At 41.1% G+C, this 21,425-nt stretch overlaps 1 protein-coding gene across 5 annotated transcripts in view; it reads left to right on the top strand.

Annotated features, from left to right (window-relative positions):
- MBNL2 (muscleblind like splicing regulator 2) overlaps positions 1-21,425 on the top strand; it is a 157,623-nt gene that overhangs the window by 43,227 nt on the left and 92,971 nt on the right. For all 5 annotated transcript variants that reach the window (XM_061171061.1, XM_061171063.1, XM_061171062.1 and 2 more), the window contains exon 2: positions 6,474-7,249. In XM_061171061.1, the coding sequence (XP_061027044.1) occupies positions 7,076-7,249 (174 nt within the window). In that variant the 5' untranslated portion in view covers positions 6,474-7,075. The remainder of the gene's footprint in view (positions 1-6,473; positions 7,250-21,425) is intronic.

Genomic DNA, 21,425 nt, shown 5'->3' with positions numbered 1-21,425 from the left:
AATTCATGAAAATGAATTACCAAAATTAAATAAATAAATAAAGGATTAAAAATAGGAAATCCAAGATTCTCCAAATTAGAAGTTAGGAAACTCAAGGAGACATAGTTTCTTTATGTAATTAGATTTATGCAAAATAAAATTAAAGGCATCCCATAAATTACTTAATGGATAATGAGTCCTTGACTGTCTGACTCAGAAATCGGTTTGTTTTGCAAGGATCCTTTAATCAGCTCTCTAGGAGGCCTTGTCTGGCAGACAGCTAAAATACCTTAGATGACCAAGAGTTGGCTGGAGGAGCTGTGTGCTGCAGAACTATTTTCCTTAAGGCGGTCTTAACGTTTTAATCAGTCTCAGTCTCAAGATTGGACATGATTGATGTGTTTCCCTTCAGAAATGTACAAACTGGCTACAAAGCGTTGGCAAGGCGAGGACACCTGGGGTCCACAGCCCGGGCTTGTCTGAGGGGCGTGGCCTGGGGCAGGTCACCAGGGTGGTAGAGTGAAGGACCGTGCTTTCCAAACTCACCCTGCGACATCACAGAGTGACTGTAAGGAACGAACGTGCACAGCGAATTCTTTCCTGCAGTCAAAAGTCACAGCTTTCTGAAAATCTAACACCTAGAAGAGTTTTCAATATGTTTTGAAAGATGAAGTGTCATGTAAGTGAAGACCCTAAAAAAAGCTTGGGATTATTTTGTACTGTTGAACAGCAAGTCCTTTGGCATTTCAGGAAATACTACAGAACCTCCTTTCCTTATCCTTGAACTTCAATCTTGCCTTTCCTTTGAAGATGAGTCCAGCAGTGAACCTCCATATTGGTCATATCTGGCGCTGGGGCTTTACACAGCAGCCCCTCTGTGGAGAGTTCTGGCATTATGCGGCCGAGGACCAAGCTGCTGGCCACCAAGGACCGCCAGCCCCCTAAGACGGTCCTCTCTCAGACAACGGCCCTAGAAACAAAGCCCTATTTACCCCCATCAAAGGCCTGCTTCATCCTGAACAAAATCTGCAAGCTGTGAGACAATCTATTTTTCAAATTCTCATAGAATCAAGTCTTAGCGGGGACAAATCTCTCAGGTGTTTCCCGTGTCATCTAGTTTTATTTTGTTTTGACTGATCAGAAACACAGCCACTGGGAGAAACCCTCAGCCAGCCCTCCTGCAACTGTTTGTGTGGGAATCGGTGACCCCAAGACCCTGTGATCGACTCAGGGCAGACATCTTGGTTCCCTCAGCAACCCAGAGGATGCCTGGCACACAGGAGGGCGGCAAGAAATGCTTACCGCAGTACTTTTCAAACTTGAGAGTGCTTCAGAGTCACCCCTGGAGGGCTTGTCAAAACACAGATTGCTGGGCCCTACCGCCAAGACTTCAGACCCAGGACCTCTGGGCTGGGGCCTGAGAACCTGCATTTTTAATAAGCTCCCGGGGGCTGCTGGGCCTGCTGGCCCACGTACACTACACTTTGAAAACCTCTGGCCTAAAGATTCAGGGTTTTGAAGCTCAAATAATTTATCTCTGGGGCAGCTCCTCACCCTCACCCCCAACTTACTTGGCAACAACAGGGTAAGCCGGTGGCACTTGCTGGAATTTTCCTACAGGATAATACTGAAACTCTCTATTCAGAGCCTTATTCCTTTAGGTTAGACTTTGGTCCATATTAAAATGCAGATGCTCTTTGGAGGAGGATCAGGAGTTTATTGGACAAATATTCGTTGAGCATATTCTAGATACCAAGCACTGAACTGAATTCTGAGGATTGGAAAATAATAACAGTCTATTAGATACACAGGAGCTTATACTGGGGGGAGACAGTTGGATAAATCAATATTCACAGCTCTCATGAATTAAGGAATAATGATGTCTACTTAAAAATAATTACCAGGCAGTGTTAAAAGACGGACTACAGAGAGGCCATCAAAAGGGGAATGAAGGGGACTTCCCCGGCGGTCCAATGGTTAAGACTCTGCGCTTCCAATGCAGGGGGCACGGGTTCCATCCCTGGTCGGGGGAAGTAGGATCCCACATGCTGCGTGGTCTGGCCAAACAATTTAAAAAATAAATAAATAAAATTAATTTAAAAAAGGGGAATGAAGGAGGTCAGGCCGGAGCCCCGCTTCAGGGTACAGGGCCGGTGAGAGCTGCCAGCCTGGTGACTCAGCAGAGCCTCAAGGGCAAGATCATGCCCTCCTCTGTGAGGGGGCTCAGAAAGGCAGGAGGGGGAGAGAACGTGGGGTGGCTGAATGCCTGGAGAGGACAGGGGAAGGGAATACCAACAAAGGCCAGAGAAATAACTGGGAACAAGTGCTTCAGAATTCTGCCCAGGTTCTGCCTGGGAAGGAGCTAATGGGATGGGACTGATTGTAAAGCTGGAAATAAAGCTGAAGCACAACTGAAAAGGAGCGAAGCAAATAGAAGCAAAAGCAAAGCCCTGGGAGAAACTTAAACAGAAAACACTGGAAAATAATGGGAGTAGGAGACCTTGCTTCCCAGAGCAGCGCAGAAACTTCCAGGAAAGGTAAATGGTGCCTGGCATCTAATGGGTCCAAAGCTGACACCCGTGGCAGCTTTTTGAGAATTAGAAAGACGTGCCCTCTCCACACAGACACATTTTAACAGGGACCCCTCTGGGCAGGTGAACTAGAAAGTGCTACCCCCTGCTCCCCCCTCACCCAGGACGCTGCGCGCTTACTCAGCAGCTGCGCTCCCACCAAGGCCTCGAGCCAAATGGACTCCCCGTCACTGCGACCGGCGTACTGGGACTCGGCATCACACCCAGGGTGACCGCTGGGCCCTAAAAGCGTTTCATCTACTTCTGGGTTGGTGGCAGTTGGAGGAAGACAGCAGGCTCAGGCCTTTGTAGTGACACCGTGGGATGTGTACTCGGAGAAACTTCTCTGTGGGTTCCCTTCGGCTGCAGAATAAGACGGTCTGAGAAATGAGGGGCGCTCCGGATAAGAGGCCCCGAGCGAGCGCCCCGTGCAGTCAGCTCTGTGATCTGCAAGGCACCGTCCTGCTCTCAGAATCTGTGGCTGGAGCAGAGCCACCCCAGGCACGACCCCAGTCATTGAGAGGGAACGACTGCAGAGAGGAAAAGCCTGGAAGTGGATTTATTCAATAAATATTTAGAGAGCGGCTCATCCTTTCATCACCTTGCTTTGGGACAGCTCTTGACTGTTCACAGAGTGTTTTTATGTTTCTTCTGTAATCAGTCCTTCGTGGCAGTAACCATGCAAAGTAGGTAGGAACTATCATTAACATTTTACAGATGAAGACACTGGATCTCAGAGAAATTGACTTACTAAGGTCATATGAAGGAGGCTTGGCAAAACAAGGGCTGGAATCTGGCTCTTAGGACAGGGTACTTTCCACCATTCCAGAAAGTGCTGTGGCTAATAGAAGAAATGCAGAAGCCCCTACAACAGTGCCATCAGCAGAAATATAATGTAAGCTACATATATAATTCTGAATTTTTTGGAGGGGAGCTAAAAAGAAGCAAGTGAGTTTAATTTTAATAATGATATTTAATCCAGTTTGTTAAAAATATTATCAATTCACCATGTGGTAAATATGAAGCAATATTAATGAGGTGTTTTCATGGGTTTTTTTTTTCATACTAAGTCTTTGAAATCAGTGTGTATTTTATACTTAGAACGCATCTCAATTAGGATGCTGGATTTTTATTAGAAATACTTGATCTGTATTTAGATTTCATAAAATTTACAACTGAAAAGTAGATTCATATACTCAAGTTGGTCCAAGCATACTTAAAAGTTTTCCGATACGTAAACCGAGGATCAGTTTTTAAGTTAAATTTACGTTAATTAAGAATAAATAAAAATTTTAAATTTAGTCCCTCAGTGACGCTAGCCGTATTTCAAGTGCTCAGTAGCCACGTGTGGCTAGTGGGCCTCCCAGGAACCTCCAGTCTGGTAGACCCAATATGTAATTTGCTCTATGTGTTAGTGTGATTTAGTCTTGTCCCTTGATAACCATGTTAAAGGTTGGTCTTCTCCAGCCTTGCCCATCATTGCCCATCTCCTTCGGTGGCCTCCCCTGACCTAAATTAAATCTATTCTCACTTCCTCATTCCCACAGCTGCTTGCTGTACCCACTCCAGAAGATGGAGGTTGTCATGGCCCAAGAGAGGTGATATCTTTGTAACAGTAGCTCGGTAACTTTTAGGATAGAAACAGAGAAGAAGCTGGGAGAAAGAGTGGATTCATGAACGGTTAGGACAGCGATATATTTAGGTGCAACCTGACGAGCCTTGTGGAACATCTTTGACTTACACAGGACTCTGACCGTCAGAAACTTGGCTCCTCTGTTTTCAAAAGCAAGTCCATCTTGATAGAGTCTGACCATCTAAATTCTGGTTGGATTTTCATAGTAGTAGAAATGGCACTCCGTTTCTCGCAGGGGGAAAAAAATGTCTTCTTATCTAAAAGTATAAGCAAAAGTGTACCCCATGCACTGGATTGAGTTAAGAGCATTGTTCCTGTGTGGTTTTTAGGAAGACTTGAGTAATTATTCATTTGCCATCTGTGCATGAATATGTGTTTGCCTGTTTCTTTTCCTACACGTGAAGCATCAGCCAAGACTGTGCTGCTTTGAGGAAGAGCATTTCCTGCATCTTTGTTGTTCTGTGACCCCATTGGACCCAGGTCCTTGGGACTCAGGGATGCTGCAAAATATTTAGCAAATATGAACTACGTGTGTCCAGCCCCTCATTTTGTCTCCACATTATTGGCGCCTCAGCTCCACTGAACACACAAGCAGAAATGTTTCCTTGTCCCTTGCTTCCCTTGCTTTGTTCTCACGGGGTTTAGAGGTAAGGGTTGAGGTAATGAGGGTGCAGGTCCAGGCTGGTCGGTGAAACCTGACCCAGAGTCAATTTGGTTATTAAAGTCATCTTCTTAAACTCTTGAAGTTAAGATAATTGATGTTAGCTGCTGGGAATGCAGTCCTGCCAAAAAGACAAGCAGGAACCTGTCTGGCCCCTCAAATATTTCACAATGGGAAGCTAGGAATGTGTCATAGCTTTCCAGGTTACCAATTTCCTTAAATGCACATACAGTTGTAACTCATTCAAACACTTCTACTAACAAGTAAGAGAAGTATTGGGATGAAGAAGCATTTCCCACTAGTCCCGGGAGATGTCCCGCTAAATAAATGATCCACAATCAGATAAGCTTGAGAGACGCCACTGCTTCTCTTCCCCTATCAGAGACTCATTCAAAGCTGAAAAAAGCCCTATTGCAAGGAAGCCTGTTCAGCTTGGTTTGCCTGGAGTTAACCAAACTTAATTCATTGTGAGACTTACTTTTTCAGGGAACACTTGTGAATCACTCAAGAATTATTGCTCTCTGAACTTCTATGGTACATGACGATTTTAAATAACCTACTTCCAGCCTCCATTAAGTTTTTAGTTATAAATTTTTTAGAAGGCCATCAAGGCTAAGCAAGTATCTAAGGTAGCCCGTGGCATAGCCAATATATAAAAATGACCAACTTCTGATATTTAGTCCTTCATTCATGCTTGACTCAGTAATGTTAAGTTTTTAATGTTTTAATAATTTCATAATCCTTGGAGATATTAAAAGAAACTAATTGTGCTGATCTTAGAAATCTGAATTGACTTGTTATATTTTTGTTGTGTTAGATATGTGATTCAGCTCCAGCATTCCACAGAACAGAACATTCTCAGATTGTGACTCTGTTAAAATCTAAACTGGACTCAGCTAAAATGAACTTGCATTCATTAGTCACTTAGTCAGTGAGTCAGTCATCAGTTAAATCAGTCGAGAAATACTTTTTGAGGACCAAATAGCCATGAACTAAGGCCCTAGGGAAACAGAAATGGAATATACAAACTGCCCTTACCCTCTGAGTGCTTACAGCCTAGAAAGGAACACTAACGTCAAGCAAGTATTAAAGGTAGAGAGAAAGTATAAGAGAGCTGAGAATAAATGTCAGGAGGCTTCTACCTTTCCCTCTCTAAGTTCAAATCTCTGTAAACTAGAAAGGATGTAAAGGGTAAGGAGCCCACACTTCATCCAGAATGACAATATCCTTATTATTTAGGAGAGTCACATCCCAAATGATTGGTTATAGCATTTCCAACAATAAAATCAATGGCCTAAATGTGAAATTAATTGGAAGTCACAGTTCTAACACACTGTTTTGGCGATTAGGCACATTAGATTGAATTGTTTCAGAATGCCTAATTATTGTGTCTGCCACACTCATCTGAGTCATTCCTAACTTTTGGACTGCTGCCTAGATCATTTCTGCAGTACGGTTGCAGTTTCGCATTCTTTTCTCTCTTTTTAAATGCATAACTTTCCTCACTATATTCAAAGCTCAAAGCTCTAAACTGCACTTACGCAAATTCTAGATAAGAGCTAAATACTTTGTTAAAGTGTTGATTCCATTGAGTTTGGGTGTAAGTTGATATTTTATTTGTGTTTTGCAGGTTCAAGATTTAAAAGTGCCTGTGTGAAGTCACTTTTGCTGGAAACCACAGCCCGGGAGCTTTCGTGTTATCGTGTTTTGCTATCAAATACACATTACCCTGACCTTACGAGTGGATGAAGATACCTCAATTGTCTGGCTTTGCCAATTGCTTGATTTCGGAATTTTAAAAAGTGAAAGGAAAGAGAAATCCTGCTAAGATCTGAACATCTAAGTGGCTCATTTTCCAGCATCGTCAATAGCTGCGAGCATCAGAACTAAATATTCTCCCAAGGAGTGCCATGATATTGAAGTCACTTTATTAAAAACAATTGTGTCTACAAAACGATCAGGCGACTCGGACGTTTGCAGCCAGAGATGACACTGAGCATGCTTTCATTGCGGCCCGCAGTCTTCGAGTGGGGCATATTGATTGATGAGTGACCGCCTGCCGATAAATTCTCTCCTCACTCTGTTTCCTGGATTGGGCTTCTTTAAGCAATTTGTCACTTACCTTCGGACTTACATGTGGGATTTTTCACAGCACTAGTTTTGGAATCATTGGAACTTGATTTGATTTCATCATTTAACAGAAACGAACAGGATCCAAATTATTTTCTCATCATGGCTTTGAATGTTGCCCCAGTCAGAGATACAAAATGGCTGACCTTGGAAGTCTGCAGACAGTTCCAGAGAGGAACGTGCTCCCGCTCTGATGAGGAATGCAAATTTGCTCACCCCCCCAAAAGTTGCCAGGTTGAAAATGGAAGAGTAATTGCCTGCTTTGATTCCCTAAAGGTAAGAGAATGCATTTTACGTGTCACATCAGTGCCACGTTGGACTTTCAAATGGAATATTTTTCATTGTACTTTTACAGACGCTTAACAATTGATTTTAGATCCTGTTTTCTTATTTGTGGTGACTATTGGGAGATTTGCACTCAAATTTTTTCATATCAGGTATATATAAATTTTTTACGGATCCATGTTTAAATTAAAAATACATGGTGTTGTACTTTTGGTCTGGCATGACATTCATGTACCCAAGAGTTTTAAATCAAAGTCTGGCTTGTGACAACTGAAGATAAATATTTTATTAACGTTTGATCTTCTGGAGGTTATACAAAGGTGAAGAAATTGAATGTGTCACTTTTATGTGCCAGTTACTCTGATTCACCTCTTGAAGCATTTTCTACTCTTGTGGCTTTCTTTCTTGACCAAGGGCCTCCTAAAATACTTTACTTAATAGGTTTTTCACTCTCTTTGACAATTTGTCATGGCTAACAGAAATTATTAAGTACACACGCAGTACTCCTTGAGAACCTACTATGTGTAAGTTAACACATAGCACATCAGAGAAGAAATGAATGTGATTCAAGATGGTATCCTTGGTGATCTCACTGTCTGGTAGGGAAAATACAGCAAATGGCTACAATGCAAGACAGAAAGGGACACGTGCCCTAAGAGAAGGATAGAGGGCAGACTTCTATGGGGATCCATAGATGGGAGAGCTGGCTTCCAGCTGATTGTTTCAAGAAATGTTTTTGGAGGCTGTGGCACCTGAGTTGTATACTGAGTTTGGTGGAGTCTGGGCTTGAAGAAATGGGAGAATTATAATGAAAGATCTAATTGAAGGAAATGGGGATGACTTAGCCCATAATGCTTTGAGGTTGATTTTGCCCTAAGATTATGGATTCTATCAATCCCTGACTGTCTAGGACAGTTCTAACATCAATGGATATAGGTAAGATACATAGCTTAGAAAAAAAAAAGATTTGGAAAATCACAGTGCTGTGAGTTTGCAAAATAGTGACCTTAGTCTTTTCTTGGGTATGAAGGGACTGGGTATGATTTTTGGAAAAAATTCATCTTAAAGTAAAAAAGACTTTTAAGTGAAAATTGAAATACAAGACTTCAAATCATATATTAAAGGGAAAATGTGTCTATATACTAAAAGCAGAAGAATGCATTTATAGCTCAACAGAATTATTTTAAGGATTAAAATTTGAAAAATTATGGATATGTGATTTACCTCAATAACTACCCCATTTTCTTTCTTTTTTATCTTTTTTGTCTAAGTTTATTCGATTAGACTTTAAAATTATAAATCATTTTGTCTACACAGAAATGAATAGATGGATAAATCACAATTCATATAAACTGTAACAGCATAAGCACATTTTTATATTAGTATTTATTTTGCTTGTAGTCAAAAAAGTAAACAAAGTATGTATTTGCGTCTATGATTATCACCAATGGAAGCATTCACTATAAAAAGCAGTGTAGATTGAAAACTAGAACATAAGAACTTTAAGATATGGAATCAGGTCAGAGATGAGAAATTCATTTTCCAGGTCATCCCCAATCTCTTCATTTTATTAATCCAACCCTTCTCTGGTTAGATATCTACTATTAAACTGAGATTTTAGCAAGTTTCTTAAAACTTTTAATTCTTGGACTTCCCTGGTGGCGCAGTGGTTAAGAATCCGCCTGCCAATGCAGGGGACATGGGTTTGAGCCCTGGTGGTCCAGGAAGATCCCACATGCCTCAGAGCAACTAAGCCCGTGCGCCACAACTACTGAGCCTTCTCTCTAGAGCCCACGAGCCGCAGCTACTGAGCCCGTGTGCCACAATTACTGAAGCCTTGTGCCACAACTACTGAAGCCTGCACGCCTAGAGCCCGTACTCCGCAACAAGAGAAGCCACCGCAATGAGAAGCCCACGCACCACAACGAAGAGTAGCCCCCGCTCGCCACAACTAGAGAAAAGCCCGCGTGCAGCAACAAAGACCCAATGCAGCCATACATAAGTTAATTAATTAATTTAAAAAATTAATCTATAGAATAGGATATCTGCATGGTTGTAATGCATCTCCCTGACAGCTTATCAGTTATGAGGAAAAAATAAAAAAAAAAACAACTTTTAATTCTTTTAACTAGTTAGGGAAATATGCCTGACCTATTAAGGCTCAGTATTTGTTGAATATCAACAGCACAACAACTCCCAGATTCTTGTAATTCATTACCTCACTGTGGATTCACCAAGACCACGATTTTTTGAGGATTCCAACTCACGGAGAAAGAATCTAGAACAGTTAATGTTTAGTATAAAAGCATAAACCAAGCCATGAGAATGTTGAACACTATTCAAAAAGGAACTTTAAAGATCATTTTCAGAAGTGTCTAGTAAAACCATTTTCAAGTGTGGAAGCAGAGTTGTGTATTGCCTCAGGTTATTAGTTCCCTTTTAGAATTGTAAATTTTGGGGTTATTTAATCTGAGTGCGATGTTATATATTTGTGACGTTGTCAAACTGTAAAGAATGTGGAAAGAGCCCATAGGCACGGGAGTAAGACAGACCTGAGTCCAAATACCTGCTCAACCACTTCCCAGCCTTGGGTGGGTCATTTATCACTTCTTAGCTTTGTTGTCTTATCAGTAAAATGAGGATATTCACCAGGGACACTGGCTAAAGAATGCGCGGTGTCCAGCAGCACGCTGGCCTGTTCACCTTGCAAGGTGGTGGTAAAGGGTACGAGTCCTTACCACAGGGACTGGTAAATAAAAGAGACGCTCAAAAATAGCAGCTAAAATGACAAATTATGAGGGTGATAATAATGAAGCTAATTTAATTTTATTTCATGTATTAAAAAAGATAGTGCCGCTCAGTGGAACCAGCCTGGGATAGAAAGAAGGGCAAGGGCTTTGAAGCAGGACAGGCTGGGGCTTGAAGAAACCCTGGCGGGGACACAGGCTAGCTATATCATTTGAGACGAGTGTTTTACCTGCTTGACTTCAGTTTCATCCTATTTAAAATTGATATAATAATTCCTGTTTCATAAGGTTACTGCAAAGACTAACTGGCCTAAGATATGCCAGATGCCCAGCACAGGCCGGATGTATTAGGGACTGGTGATGTTAGTTTTTTTCCCTTCATAATAAAGTATCATATAGTATGGACATTGATTTTGATGACTAGCTTTACAAGCAAGATGTGGCCAACTCTTAAAGAGTCCAATTTTTAATGTGTCCAAACTCTTAAAAACCTACTGTAATAATGCCTCGGTGATGCAAATTAGTCATGACATTAAAAGAAATCAAGTTTGGGGCAGACATCATTTTTGTGGTTATTTATTACAAGATATTTTCTGCAAACATGTAGGGTACTTTTATTCATAAAAATAGGTAAAAGGAATCTGTGTTGGCCTATAGAGGGACAAGTTAGTTTGTGAGCCTGAGATACTCCTTTTTTGTTTTTGTTATGAGTTATTTGTATATGTGACCAAACTTCCATAAATACATACTAAACAAATGTGTGGGTGTTTGGAAAAGAGATTTGCTGAGGTCTTTGTAAAGAATTGTACATATATAAATGTTTTTATAACAGATATTTTAGAAGATATAGCAGAGTTCTCACAATGACATTTGTACTTTATTCACAACTGTTACCTCACTGCATTTTATGTGAAACCACTGGACATTCAAGCATTTATGATTTTTTTTAAGTTACAGTATTATTATGAACAACGGAATTGCTTAAATCTTTTCCAGAAGGCCAGAACATTCAAGAACACTGTGTTCCACAAGTTAGGTTTTGTTATTTTGTTATTTTTTAAATTTAATTTTTATTTTATATTGGAGTATAGTTGATATACAATGTTGTGTTAGTTTCAGGTGTACAGCAAAGTGATTCAGTTATACATATACATATATCCATTCTTTTTCAGATTCTTTTCCCATATAGGTTATTACAGAGTATTGAGTAGTTCCCTGTTCTATACAGTAGGTCCTTGTTGATTATCTATTGATATTTTATGTACAGTAGTGTGTATATGTTAATTCCAAACTCCTAATTTATCCCTCCCCACCATGTTTCCCCTTTGGTAACCATAAGTTTGTTTTCAAAGTCTGTGAGTCTGTTTCTGTTTTGTAAATAAGTTTATTTGTATCATTTTTTTTTTTTTTAGATTCCACATACAAGACAAATAGCACATGATATTTGTCTTCCTCTATCTGAATTTCTTCACTTAGTATTGTAATCTCTAGGGCCATCCATGTTGCTGCAAATGGCATTATTTCATTCTTTTTTATGGCTGAGTAATACTCCATTGTATATATACGTACCACATCTTCTTTATCCATTCCTCTGTTGATGGACATTTAGGTTGCTTCCATGTCTTGGCTGTTGTAAATAGTGCTGCAATGAACATTGGGGTGCATGTGTCTTTTCAAATTATGGTTTTCTCCGCACACGTTAGGTTAACTTGACAAAATGCAGATTGCTTCACGAGCAACTAACTTCCCTGTGGAAAAGGCCTTGACCAAGTTAACCCCACCTCTACACCTTTATAATCCGTGAAACAGTTTCCCTCACAGTTGAGATGTTTGAGATTTTTCTTTTCAGGTTCCAGTCTAACCACCCTGCCTGTTTGTTGTCCCCTGAATGTGCCCATCAGCCTTCCACCGCAGGGTGTTTGCACTCGCTTTTTGCTCTGCCTGGAATAGTCTTGCCTCAGTGATATGAATAGCTTGTTCCCTCATTCCCTTCAGGCTTATGATAAAAAATGCCAACAGTTAAGCCTTTTTGCCAATCTCATTTCAAGTAATTCCCTCATTGCTTGGATCCCATTTCCCCATCACCTTGCCTTACTGTTCTTTCTAGTGCTTATCACCATCTGATAAACTTTATTTTCACTTGGTTTTGTTCGTTACTTGTTTCCCTCCTCCACTCTACTAGAATGTAAGCTCCATGTAGTTGGAGATCATGTCTTTTTTGATCACTGCTATATCCCCAGAGCCTAGAACAGTGTTTCACACACAGTAAATACTCACTAAGAATTCGCTGAATGGTAGAGCGTGTTCATCAGCAAAGTACTCAAGCCTCTCAGATAGGACTGCTGTATATGTTTGCACAGGGGTGCACCGCACAACACGGGTACATTTCTCATCTAGTCTATATGATGGGCACCCCCTGGAGCTGTGCAGTGCACAACCTGTGCAACCATGTGCTATGGTCCTGTTTTCAATATCCCAGTAGATTTCAAAATCAGGGAGCTCTGTTCAAGAACTGGAGACACAGGTTGACTCTGGAAGTACAATACAACACTGGAAAATTGACAAGTAAATTATTTCACTTTCTCTGAAGCTGCATATGATGCAGAAACTAATTTTTATTATTACTCTCCCATTCTTTCTAAATTTCAAAAATGTAAAAAAGTAGATCTGCTCATTTACCTACGGGATGTTGGCTGTAAGTCGGCTGATGACAGAATTTTAGTCTCCGGATTTATGAATGAAAAATTAAAAATTAGAAGTGGTAGATATGAGACCATTTTGGACAGTTTTTTAACACATACCAAAAAAGATATCAGAATATGTCACTGGCCTTGACCTTAACTTCACATTTTTGAATTGCCACTGGGCTCTTAAATAGAGGCTAATTTTTGTAGAAACTGCTTGAGAGTCTTCTAAGTTATATGCCTAATTTTGGCCTGATTTGGAAATATAATCTCAGGCAATTATTTCATTATCAATAGAAATCACTGTGGTCATATAGAGCCTACTATCTGCCAGGCATTTTTCATGCAATTATCTATTCCTTCCAACAACTCTGTAAGGTAAATATTATTCAGTCAACCATTATAGATGTGGATACAGATTCAAAAATACAAGTAACTCTCATGTAACTTATAAATGGCATAGAAGGGACCTGATCCCAGGTAAGTGTGACTTCAAAGCTGGCATCATCCCTTCCCTCCTCCTAACTCCCCTTCCAGAATAATCATCAATGTAATTAATCCTAAAACTCCTAATAGCTTAGTAATATTTGTTTAACAGGTTTAGCGTATTGAAGTGTAAAAAAACATTCCAAAATAGAAGGCCCAGGAATGAACCTATTTAGGTGCTTGAATATTAAATATTTTTTAAAAGAGAGAAACTGCAAGAGAATGCAAGGCACACGTTGTATCTATTTTTGTATCTGCATACAAATATTTTATCATCCCTTACGAGGTCTCAGTAACAAAAAAGGTTCGGGGGCCTTCCCTGGTGGCACAGTGGTTAAGAATCCGTCTGCCAATGCAGGGGACACAGGTTCGAGCCCTGGTCCAGGAAGATCCCACATGCCACAGAGCAACTAAGCCCGTGCGCCACAACTACTGAGCCTGCGTTCTAGAGCCTGTGAGCCACAACTACTGAGCCCATGCGCCACAACTACTGAAGCCCGCGAGCCACAACTACTGAAGCCCGTGCGCCTAGAGCCCATGCTCTGCAATAAGAGAAGCCACCGCAATGAGAAGCCCACGCACCGCAACAAAGAGTAGCCCCCGCTCACCGCAACTAGAGAAAGCCCGCGCACAGCAACAAAGACCAACACAGCCAAAAATAAATAAATAATAAAATTAACTTTTTTTAAAAAATGGTTTTGGTTCAAGGTGTTGGAGTGTGTGTGTGCCCACGTGATTCTGAAATGCATGATTTCAGATATTATGATGTGATAATGTGCAGGACAGCTTCACACTTTAAGAATTCTTGGACCCACCGATTATACTTCCTGCATAAGAGATCCATTTCCCTATCATGACTTCTACTCTCCCTTGTAAATCAACTGCTTCCCCTTTGTAGCCTCCCTTGACACTATTCAGACCTCCATATACAGTTTATTCCTCTAAGTATGTGTCCTTGTACAAGCAGGTAAGCTTCCCAAAGGCAGGATTGTGTCTTATTCATCTTTGTGCCCCAGCACCTAACGTGGTACCTGGCACATAGCAGAGATGCAATCATAACCATTCAAAGTATGCATAAACTAAGAAAGAATCCCCACAATTTTTCAAAAGGGATTATTGATGATCATTGGTGAACTTCAGACCCAGAACCTCTCTGCATGAGTGTTCACCATTTTCTTTAAATATTTCATTTCACAAGCCTGGCCGGCCTCTCCTTTGAAGTCTCTCCTGCTCTTTTCCCCCAGGGTATGCTCCTCGTTCTTTTACCACTCTAAACTGCCTGCCTATTTTACCTCTAATGCCACCTTCTCCTCCCCTTGCTCCCTAATGTAGATGCTCTCTGAGACTCAGTGTTGGTCCTTCCTAGTTCAGGTTCAGTGATCAGTTCTGAAAGCGGACCTGCACTCAGATATTCAGTTCCCACCTCTGTGCTGCCCAATCCCAATTCTGCGTGTGTGCCCTTTCCTTGCCAACTTTGTGGCTCCGAATGCCTACTGAACACCCCATGTGAATGGTCCATTGTCCCCTGCAGTTCAACATATCTAAATCCACATTCTTCATCCTGTCTCCACCCTGAGCCATCACCCCACTCCATCCCTATGCCTTGTTCCCCAGGCACAAAATCTTAGGTTGATCCTGACCATCATGCCAAGCACCCTTAGTTTTTTTTTTTTTTTTCTTGATGTTCTGGTTGTAGGGAAGTATACATATTTAAGAATTAATCAAAACTATGGAATCTTTACCCAGAAAAGTGGTCATACCCTCAGACTACTGCAAACAATCTCAAGATCTCAAAGGTTTCATGCTGGCCTCTAAGAGCTATCTCTGGACTGTGAGTTAAGGAACTCTCATTCACGGAGAAGTCTGACACATTAAGGTGGGCACAAGAAGACCAGAGGGTCATTAAAGATACTTTTTGATTATTTTCCAAGTTTTCCTAGAGCCAAGATTAGCGCTAAATTCTTCCTAATGCTCAAGATATTCTCTGCTAAGGAATGATATACCTTTAGCTTCCAGGACAAAAGGAGGGCCATTACTCCCTGTCTAAGAGCAGGTGGAATCAGCTTCAGTGCCTTCAGTAAGCAAAGGAATGAGGATTCTCAAGCAATGCAGCATCTGCCTAAATGTCTTACTTAGGGATAGCACATCTGTGGCATTTATGGCTGATGCCACTTTCCTAGGGACACAGCTTCCGCCAGTGAGATACCTACGTTCTAACACAGTTTAAAATGAAGAGTCAGGGACTTTTCTGGTGGCGCAGTGGTTAAGAATCCGCCTGCCAATGCAGGGGACACGGGTTCAAGTCCTGGGCCAGGAAGATCCCACATGCCGCAGGAAAACTAAGCCAGTGCACGACAACTACTGAGCCTTCGCTCTAGAGACCACGAGCCACAACTACTGAGCCCACGTGCCACAACTACTGAAGCCTGCACTCCTAAAGCCCGTGCTCCCCAACAAGAGAAGCCACCGCAATGAGAAGCCCGCACACCACAGTGAAGAGCAGCCCCTGCTCGCCACAACTAGAGAAAGCCTGCGCGCAGCAACGAAGACCCAACGCAGCCAAACATAAATAAATAAAATAAATAAATTTTTAAAAAATATTTTAAAAAACTAAAAAATAAATAAAATGAAGAGTCAGACAAGATAATTTCTATGTTAGTTTCCTAGGGCTGTCGTAACAAATTACCACAGACTGGGTGGCTTAAAACAACAGGAATTTATTATCTCCCAGTGATGGGGCTGCAAGTTTGATCAAGGTGTCCTCAGGATCTCGCTCCCTCTGCAGCTCCTACAGGAGGATCCTTCCTTGCCTCTTCTGGTTTCTTGTCGTGCATGTGTTCCTTGACTTATGGCAGCATTACTCTGATCTCTGCCTCCAGCTGTAGGTGTCTGTCTTTCTGTGTGTCTCTTTTTGCCTCATCTTCCCTCTGGGTCTGTGTCCAAATTTCCCCTTCTTACAAGGACACCAGTTATATTAGGTTAGGGCCCCCCGCTTCTCCAATATGACCTCATCTTAGCTAATTACATCTGCAATGACCCTATTTTCAAATCAAGTCACATTCTGAGGGACAGGGATAATTCTATTTAAGATTTCAATATATCTTTTGGCAGGGGTGGAGGCGTGGAGGGGGACAACACAATTCAATGCATAACAATAATGTCTGAACATCAGAAATCAAGCACTGTGGTCTCATTCAATGAGCCCAAATTGGGTTTCAGAATCCATCTCCACACACTGCCCTGAATAGCCACTAGCCATCACCGGAGCTGGCAAAAGAGAGGAGGCTTAAAAAACTCCAGTTTTTGATAGTGAGTAAAAGAAGGGATGATGATAAACTGTCATTCTATGATTATAATAGTCTGTGTTTAAAACACGTAAGAATAGATAAAAATAATTCACAGAGAAAAATGGCATAACTTACTTCTCCATAAAAAAACTAATGGAGTAAAATACTAATTTTAACCTTAATTATATTGTTTAATAATTACATTTGTTTGTTATTCACTTTGCCTTGGGCAGTGATGTTAACTTCTGCTAGTCTGTGTAGCAGTTCTTAGGAAACCATTTCTTTACATTTATCATAATAAAACGATTTGTTTAATATTCTATTTTTTCCAAACATGGAAATAGCATTTTGTCAGTACACTTCTTTCATTCAAACTCTTGTTTTTATTTTAGGATGTTTTTAACACAATGACATTGGAAGCAAAGATTTTAGGTAAAAGCCCTGGCCTGAGAATCTACAGCTGAGCCCTGGCATTTCTGCATGTAAGCTTCCATCATTTCACCTCTCCCAGCTCCAGATGAACTCGTCAATAAACATTCATTCATTTGTTTGTTTATTCATTCATTCCCTCTTTAACTAAACAAGAGGTACAAACTCAAAATCTGCAGGAACCAGCAAGTAATATGAATGAGTGACTCAGCACTCACGGCTGGGGAGACCCAGGGCTCGCTGGAGACGGCAGGAATTTAGCTGACGGGCACATAACCCCTCTAAAGATGGCAGCTGCCACGCAGCCACAAACAACTGTTGCCTGCCTTGTGAGAATCCTGGAGATTTTTTTAAAAAGAACCAGAGATACAAGTTTTGATGTGAAGTTTCCCAATTTCTAAATCTTGGCAACCAATTAAAATATCTTTAAACCCCAAAGTTCAAATAAAACACACCTACAGGATGCATTCAGCCTGAAGACTGCCACATTTAACGTCTGAAATAAACAAACAGATATTGATCCTGTGACAGGTGCCACTAAACACTGGGAATAGAACAGCATATACAGCTTCTTCCATCAATAGAGCTAATTGAGGGCAGAGTGAATTTATAAACTGCTCTTAATCATTCTTGAAAGACTTGATTCACACTGCTTTGGTGATTCACTCTCTGGTTTTCCCCTTACCTCATTGGCCACTCCGTCTCTGTCTCCCTTCCTGAATCTTCTTCCTCCTCCCGACCTCTAAATGCTGGCGTTTCTCCAGGCTTGATCCTTGAGCATCTTCTCTGCATTTGCTCACATCCACAGTGGACACCTGACTCTTCTGGTAACTCACCAAGCATGTTCTTGCCTCAGGAGCTTTGTACTTTCTGCCCAGAAAACCGGACTTCCCTAGATGACCTTATCCAACCCAAAGGCTGTAAACATTTTCTATATACTGAATTTTTAAAAAATTTCTAGCTCTAGGCTTGATTTCTCCCCTGAACTCTAGACTCATGTATCCAATTGCCAACCTGACATCTCTACCTGGATATTCAAGTGACATCTCAAATTTAATATATCCACTAATAAGTTCTTGATTCCCCCTTCAACCTGCTGTTCCCATGGTACCTATTCTCAGTAGATGGTACCATTTATTCAGTTGATCAAATAAAACATCTTGAAACCCAGCCTGAATCTTCTCTTACCATTACCACCATATCCAATCTCTCGGTCTATTCTATCAGTAAGTCCTATTCTCTCTGCCTTCAAAAGATATCCTAAATCTGAGCATTTTGCAGCACTTCTATGATGACTGCCTTGGCCCAAACTACCATCGTGTTTCAAATGGATTGTTATAATAGTCTACTGTAGCTTTCACTTTTGCCACTCCCTACTCTAGTGACCCATAAGTCATGTCACTCTCTTGCTCAAAACCTTCCAATAGCTGTCCATTTCATTTATGAAACCTAAAGTCCCTAAGGCCGCATGTGGTCTGCCCCCCTGCTGCATTCCTGGTCCCACTGTGCTCCCACCACACTGGCCTCTTTGCTCCTCAGGGCCTTTGCATCGGATGTTCCCTCTACCTGGAATGCTCTTTCCCCAGGTTACTATGAGCCTCAGTTCTTCACTTTAGCCTGGACTTCGCTTAAATATCACACATCCATCCACAAAAGCAACCTCAGAACTTGTCCTTAAGAGATGTTATCTGCCTACGTATCTCCTGCTTGCCCGTGTCCACTGCTAGAAGGTAGGGCTGTAAGGCAGGGGTCTCATTGCTCTTTCCTTGTACCTGGCAGCTGCTGGGTGTGCAATCATATTTACCAGTGAATAAGTATATCCTTAAATCCTACACTTTAAAGTATCACTGTTCCAACAAAATTCAGATCACTTTTTTGGCTACCTATTATTCATTTTTTCTGTTAATCTACAAACAGAAAACCCCTCAAAGTTAAAGGCTTTGTACAAACAAGTTCTTTGATTTACAACCCAGAAGGTGTTTCTGGATCATGTTCATGGTTTTGACTGCACTGATAGGCAGGTCATATGGAGACTTGACCACAAGTGTCAGCTATTTAAATTCCTGGACTGGCTTGTTGGGCCACTGTGGGCACCCAACTCAGCCCTCCCCAAAGCCTGGCCATAGACTGATGCTGGTATTGGACAACATTTTCACTAGTCTTCTATAAAATTAGGACATTGAAATACATTTGTGTATCTTTTTTTGGTTTGGTTTTGTTTTTATTGTGATGAGAACACAACAGGAGATCTACCCTCTCAACACATTTTTAAGTGCACAATACAGTATTGCTGTCTACAGGCATGACGTTGTACAGCATCTAGCATAACTGAAACTGTATGAAGTACACTTTTTCATAAAGGTAAATTCTTTAAAGGTTGCTTTTTTATTCTGAGATTGTTTGCTTCTTGTTTCTTTCTGATTATCATAATATTCCTTTCTTTTCTAAAATGATTGTCAATGGATGTGTTTTGTTGTTCTTTTTTCCGTAATGTCCTTACTCAGCAAAAAGAAAGTGGGCAACTCTATGTCAGTTCCCCTCTCTTCTTATGAAATATTACTGCTCCATAAACTTCATAAAAATCTATATCATTTGGTCTGAAATTCCCACCATCAGACTCACTTCTTTGAGTCACACAGGAAAGTCTTCGTCATTAGAAAGTCACTGTTGAGTCCACATTACCTGAGAGGACTCTCGAACTTTTTTCTGTTAGCAAATGAGGACAGACAGCTTGATCTATCAAATAAGCTAATTTTCATTTTTGGTGGGGAAAAGAGCCTGACCAGAGACTATGAGACCTAGAACATACTTGTTTCATTGCACAAGAGCAAGTCTCTAGGAAGCCAAAGACAGCTGGCATTCAGTGTCAAGGTCTAAACCATGGCGGGGGCTCACCCCTGGCGCTGGGGAGACCAGGGTTGTTCTAGGGGAGCTTCACCAATAATGAACTTCACCTGTTTTACAATTTCCCCATGAGCTGACCTGCTAATGCTAAATAGAATATTCTTTCCACTTGGTTTGGTTCAATTTCCTCTGGCTCAAAGATTATAGTCTAGTATGTATTACTCTTTCTCAGTTCTGTTTTGACCAAGAAGGATAAAACTGATAGAGGACAAATACTCCCCTGAGGACCCACCCTTGGGATTCAGGGAGTAAGTGGACGCTGACATGTTTATTTGTGATCAACCTTACCTAGCCATCCTGCCTGACCAACCAGCATTTTGGGGATATGACTGATAAGACCGTTTTCTTATGACTGAGGTCATGTACCCATAATGAATATTAAGCCCTGTAGAAGATGAGATACTGCCAGGAGAAAGAGGAAAAGAAAGTGACTCAGAGGCTTTAACCTGGTTAAAGCAAAACAAAATGACTAGAGTCAACTTCAGGCATGTTTATGTATTTCATTTAGATTGCTATCACCTTACTGGAGTATTTCATATTCTTTTAAAAATCATTGCTTATAATTTTTGATTGAATATGATATGGACACTAAGGTACATTTGTAATCAATCTTAATATGAAAACTTATTTGCTGAAAAGTAGAATACAGTTAATATAGCCTTCTTAAAAATGCCCATCTGGTCCACTTCTCAAATCTCATTCGGAAGAATATTTCAAGTGTTCCCAGCCCTTAGTAAAATCATTAATAATGACACTGAAGATATCATTTCCACACCTGCTATGAAACTAAGCACTGACCCAGATGTTCAGGATCTAAAATTAACCAGCAGCAGCCTCATTTGAGTGATTTAATTCACATTGCTTCTCTTCCATTCCCGTTGGGTGCCTGAGTTGTGAACAGAAACAGTGATACTGGAAAATATTGGGATAGCAGAATTCTTAATGAAGGATTCTAGTAGATCCAGACGTTCTGAGTGTTGTATAAAGCTGAGGCGAAAGAAATTTCATATCCTAGAGAACTTCAATATCTTTATTCATTTACTTATTCTACAAATAGCCACTGAGCTACCCCTAAGTGCCAAGCACGACGTTTGGTGCCTGAAAAGACACAGGCACCTTGTTCCCGTGGAACTCACGGTCAAGTGCAGGAAACAACAACAAGAGAAAAGTAAACAAACTAATCAATTCATCACAATTTATCAAGACTGTTATTCCTTCATGAAATGCTGAGTGCCCACAAAGTGCAGGCATTCGGCCAGGCACTTGCAATACAGCACCATGTAAAAGCCCACAGCGTTCTTGACCCCATGGGGTTTTCAGTCTAATGGGAGTGACAGAAAACAAATGGGTAGAAACACTGCCCCTGCAAAAAGTAATTATTTTTAAGTTGTGAGAAGTGCTAAAAAGGAACTACAAGGTATGTGGATAGAAAACAATGCGACTGAGGAAGAATTTAAACAGAAAGGATGGCCTGGGATGCTTTCCCCAAGGAGGTGCTTTCTGAGCAGAGACCTGAAGGGTGAGAAGGAAGCAGCCATGTGAGGAGAGAAGAGCTTCCCCCGGCACAGGGAAAAGAGAGCCCTAAAGCCTGGAGAGAAAAGCACTTAGCCAACTTCTGGAAACAAGAGGA

Source organism: Eubalaena glacialis, chromosome 16, assembly GCF_028564815.1.
Source record: "Eubalaena glacialis isolate mEubGla1 chromosome 16, mEubGla1.1.hap2.+ XY, whole genome shotgun sequence".
NCBI classification, from domain to species: domain Eukaryota; kingdom Metazoa; phylum Chordata; class Mammalia; order Artiodactyla; family Balaenidae; genus Eubalaena; species Eubalaena glacialis.
This window is presented reverse-complemented; position numbering and strand designations above follow the sequence as displayed.